The 4983-nt window shown below is 40.9% G+C and overlaps 1 protein-coding gene across 1 annotated transcript in view; it reads left to right on the top strand.

Annotated features, from left to right (window-relative positions):
• SARC_07951 (mannose-1-phosphate guanyltransferase beta) overlaps positions 1-2975 on the top strand; it is a gene marked incomplete at its 5' end in the record, with an annotated part of 4539 nt that extends 1564 nt beyond the window's left edge. Inside the window, 5 exons of the mRNA XM_014298090.1 lie at positions 701-781; positions 1137-1332; positions 1635-1789; positions 2187-2472; positions 2737-2975. Coding sequence (XP_014153565.1) covers positions 701-781; positions 1137-1332; positions 1635-1789; positions 2187-2472; positions 2737-2972 — 954 coding nt within the window. The 3' untranslated portion in view covers positions 2973-2975. The remainder of the gene's footprint in view (positions 1-700; positions 782-1136; positions 1333-1634; positions 1790-2186; positions 2473-2736) is intronic.
• Between the last annotated feature and the right edge of the window lie 2008 nt (positions 2976-4983).

A 4983-nucleotide genomic window follows, 5' to 3' on the forward strand; every position in this document is an offset into this window, starting at 1 on the left:
TATGTGTGTGTGTGTGTGTTTGTTTGTTTTTGTATGTTTGTATATATATATATATCTATATCTATATATATATGTATATATATATACATTTATATACATGTATATATATATAATTTATGTGTTGATGCAATTACTATCTATGCATACATAGGCCAGTTTCGTATCTGTTTGAATGAATGATCGTTGCTAGACATACAAAATGTTTACCACAGAAGAAACAGTACACCGGTATAGGTATCAGAGGCATACGTGTTCTACTTTTGTAAAGTCAGTCTATTGCTTCGAAGTCGAACAAATGCCAAACGAGCTATCGGTTATTCTGTGATGAGTTCGAGAACTACATCGTTTGAACCAACAGACATTACTTGAACAAGACAGCCCCACGTCAAACCTCAAATACAGAAGCGCACTAGATTCGGGTTACTGACACCTTTGCTTTCGCATTGAATGTGTGCATGCAATAAGTATGTACAAATATAGATAAGCACAAGTATGTGTAAAATAAGTATAAATAAATATAGATAAGAACAAGTATGTGTATCATAAGTATACACAAATATAGATTGGCATACGTTTGTGTATATGAAGTAGCCGATGGTTTCTGTACAGCTGACCTCTCGACCTCTGGGTGTATACGAAACGCGCCTGACTGGTTTGTTTGCGTTCTAACTCTGATCACTACCGCCTTCGTCGGCTGCAGGTTGGAGTTAAGCACATCATTCTGGCTGTCAACTACCGCGCAGATATCATGGAGAACTTCTGTCGCCAGTACGAAGAAAGGGTAGGTATATCTCACGCACGGATGTATACTATACGGATGAGTGGGGGGGTCTTTAAAGTATGTATACGTATATACGTATTTGCTTATGTATACGTATTTTCCTAAGTAAGTGTGTATCCGTGTTTCGCGATGAAGAGGGGGGTTGTCCAGGGAGTTGTTGACAGCCCCTGTCTCGTTAGTGCTCAGATGTACCTACCTGCCGTTCAGCATTTATAGTTAGACCGTGCACCCTCACCTGCATACCATCTGTATATCCCGGTACACACATGCATCCAACCCCCTCCATTCCCATATATTCATACACACACTGTCAGCATTTTATCAATATGCATCTCTCCTCTCCTCTCCCACATAGCTTGGCATAGAGATCACCATCTCACAAGAAACCGAGCCCTTAGGCACAGCTGGTCCGTTAGCTCTAGCAAGGGACGTACTTAAGGAAGGCGGAGACGAGTGCTTCTTTGTGCTCAACAGTGATGTGATCTGCGAGTTTCCCTTCCAGGACATGCTCACCTTTCACAAGCAGCACGGCGCAGAGGGTACCATTTTTGGTATGGTTGCTGTAGGTACCCGCACGCGCAATTTGAAGAAGCTTATATATATAGATTATATATATATATTGGGAAGGCCGTTCTACGCTTCAAGAGAACAATTGCCTAGTATTGTCTAAGCTAGACACTTTAAGCTATCACATGCCGTATGCGACATAGTCTGGACTCTCTGTATACTTAACACAAGTGCAAGCCTTATATTCTTGATTAGAAGGTAAGGGTTATATATATATATATATATATATATACGTTTATTCATATACTGTCTGTTCACACTGTTGTTTTCCGCTTTGGCATTACAGTCACCAAGGTAGACGATCCTTCAAAGTACGGAGTGGTCGTCTCTAAGCCAAATGGTGAGATCATTCAGTTTGTGGAGAAACCGTCTGTGTTCGTATCCAACCGAATTAACGCCGGACTGTATCTATTCGAGACATCTATGCTTGACAGAATAGAGGTATGTATCAATCGTCTGTAACGCAAACGCATTCGGTTAACCGAGTTACAGGTTACAGGCTTCTGCTGTTTGTCTTCTCAGATGATTGATGCGTGCGCTGCTATTCTAGATTCTGAAAGATTGAGTTATCTCGATACGTTTGTCAGTGTATGCATACCTATATAGATTCTAGTTGATTATGTACTCTTGTGTCACATGTTTATCAGTATACATATATATATATATATATGCATAGTTATATATATATATATATATATATATATATGCATAGTTATATATATATATATATATTATATATATATATGCATAGTTATATATATATATATATATATAATCCCCCGTCTCAATGGCTGACTCAGACTCACCCTAAACCCTAAACCCTACACTCCTCTATCAGCTACGTCCCACGTCCATCGAGAAAGAGATCTTCCCGTTGATGGCGCATGACAGTAAACTCTTCTGCATGGACCTCGAAGGCTTCTGGATGGATGTTGGACAGCCCAAAGACTATCTTCTGGGCCTAGGTCTGTACCTGGGTGCGTGTAAACGTCACGAGCCAGAGAAGCTGGCGACTGGTGACCATGTCGTAGGCAATGTGATCATTCACGAAACGGCGACTATTGGCGAGAACTGTGTCATCGGACCGGATGTGTGCATCGGCAAGGGGGTTGTCATTGAAGATGGTATGTGTGCGTGAATTCGAAGCGGTATATATATATATATATACATATATTTATATATATCTTTATTGTTTGTTATTTATACATACCTATATATATATATATATATATTGTGTGTGTGTGTACGCCTTATAAGGAGTTTGGTAGGTAGTCTCTTACTGTGAATCGTCTAAGTGTTATTTTGCCCTCTAATGCCATACCTACAGGTGTCTAGTACAATGTCAATCGTCTATGAGTTTTGCTTATCCTCTATTGCCATACCCGCAGGTGTCTGCCTGAAAAAGTGCAGTATTCTGGAGAATAGCACCATCAAATCACACTCGTGGATCAGAGAGACTATCGTCGGATGGGGTTCTACTGTAGGTCGATGGTGTCGGTTGGATGGTGTGACAGTGCTAGGAGAGGACGTCAATCTGAAGGACGAGATCTATGTGAACGGAGCCAAAGTGCTGCCCCACAAATCCATATCAAACGATATCCCCGAGCCACAAATTGTCATGTAGTTTCTATGGCATTCTAAATATAGAATGGTGGGTAAGCGTACGATACAGTATACACAGCACTGCTGCGCGCCCGATATGAGATGGACACGGTCAATGAGATTAAGTTTAGAACTTTGATTAGATTAAATTGAATGAATAAAGATGAGTAAATGATAATATGTACTGCTTTGGGGCGAGAGGATATCGTTTGCATTTATAACCTCTTGGTTTTCTCATTCGCATTTTTGTTTTCTCATTTGCATTTAAGCTCTTCTCATGCATAGCCTTGTACTAACGTAGGAGGCTATATCACATTCGTATTAATGCATTCTCATTCGCATTCATGTTTTCTCATTTGCATTTATGCTCTTCTCATGCATAGCCTTGTACTAAGTTAGGAGGCTATGTCTCATTCATATTAATATATTCTCATTCGCATTCATGTTTTCTCATTTGCATTTATGCTCTTCTCATGCATAGCCTTGTACTAACTTAAAGAGGCTATGTCTCATTCGTATTAATATATTCTCATTCGCATTTATGTTTTCTTATTTGCATTTATGCTCTTCTCATGCATAGCCCTGTACTTACTTAGGATGCTATGTCTCATTCGTATTGATATATTCTCATTCGCATTTATGTTTTATTATTTGCATTTATGCTCTTCTCATGCATATCCTTTTACTAACTTAGGAGGCTAGGTCTCATTCGTATTAATATATTCTCAATCGCATTTAAGTATTCTCATTTGCATCTAAAATCATCTCATGCATAGCCTTGTACTAACGTAGTAGGCTATGTCTCATTCGTATTTCTATTTTCTCATCCACATTCACGTCCACTCAGGTGTGAAGTTTTCTCATTGGGATGCCTATCCTCTCAGTTCCGTGGCTCTATGCTTCGTTTGCGCATTCGTCTGGTATTGTTTTATGGTGTCGGGGTATACATAGACCCACACACATTTTGTTTGTTAACCAGTGCGTCAGGGACAAGGTGGTCGTCAGCTTGGCAGTTATGTTCAGATACACCCATTGCCTCACTTACACCTGTCTGTGAGAGTAGTCTTCTTCCACCCCCTCCCCTAAGGATGGCCTTATCCACCCCCTAAGACTGGACTACACCCGCCCCCAGATGGGTGTCGTGGTTGTTGGGGCTATCTGTACGAACTCTGGTGGTATTTGTTCATATTTCTTGCCTTTGCACAAGTCTGTCGTGCGATGCTTTGCTTACATGAAATTCCTTTCTTTAGAACCACTTGTCCGTGCTTGCGCAACACCACTCCATACCTACACATCCGTTTATCTCACCCATCTCACACGCATTCGTTCACCTCACTGCAACGGCAGTGTCTCCGTTGTCCTCTGCGAACGGCCCGTATGCTGCTTCGCTGGTTGTCTTCAGTGCAATGGATCTCTACTTAGTACAGATGAGTGGTCTCCTGTGGTGCCTATGATTTCCTGTATATACATGCTTGTATGTATGTGTGGTTGTGTGTACGTGTGTGCCTGGATATCCAAAGCAGTATTGATACTTTAGATTGCTTCGCCTTTAGGCGCACACTGCATACCGCTGCGTTGAAATCGATTGCAGATAGGTGTATACTGGTATACGGAGATGAACTATCTCGTGTTCTTGTACTTTTTGTACTCTTACAAATATGTGAATAAATGAACATGTATATAAAAGTATCATATATATATATATATATTACTACACGCATATACACGTGGACATATGTTATAACAGTCCCCTGGCCTCTGGCGCACCCTGCATGACCCAGCACAGCGAACACCCTAGCGCATGCTCCCGCCCGTCATTCGGCGGATGCGTACCCGCACACTCACTCTCACATTTCTTTGGCTTCCTGTATGTATGTATGTATGTATGTATGTGGTATATGAGTGTAACTAATCACTGTATCGAAGGGCACTGCACCTGTTTAGATATAAAATGGACTCACGGGTGCAAGGATTGGGGCTCAGTTGATTTCCTTATTCCTGTATGTCTGTTTATAATTGGTCACATATAAGTA

Source organism: Sphaeroforma arctica (genome assembly GCF_001186125.1).
Source record: "Sphaeroforma arctica JP610 unplaced genomic scaffold supercont1.670, whole genome shotgun sequence".
Classification (NCBI taxonomy): Eukaryota; class Ichthyosporea; order Ichthyophonida; genus Sphaeroforma; species Sphaeroforma arctica.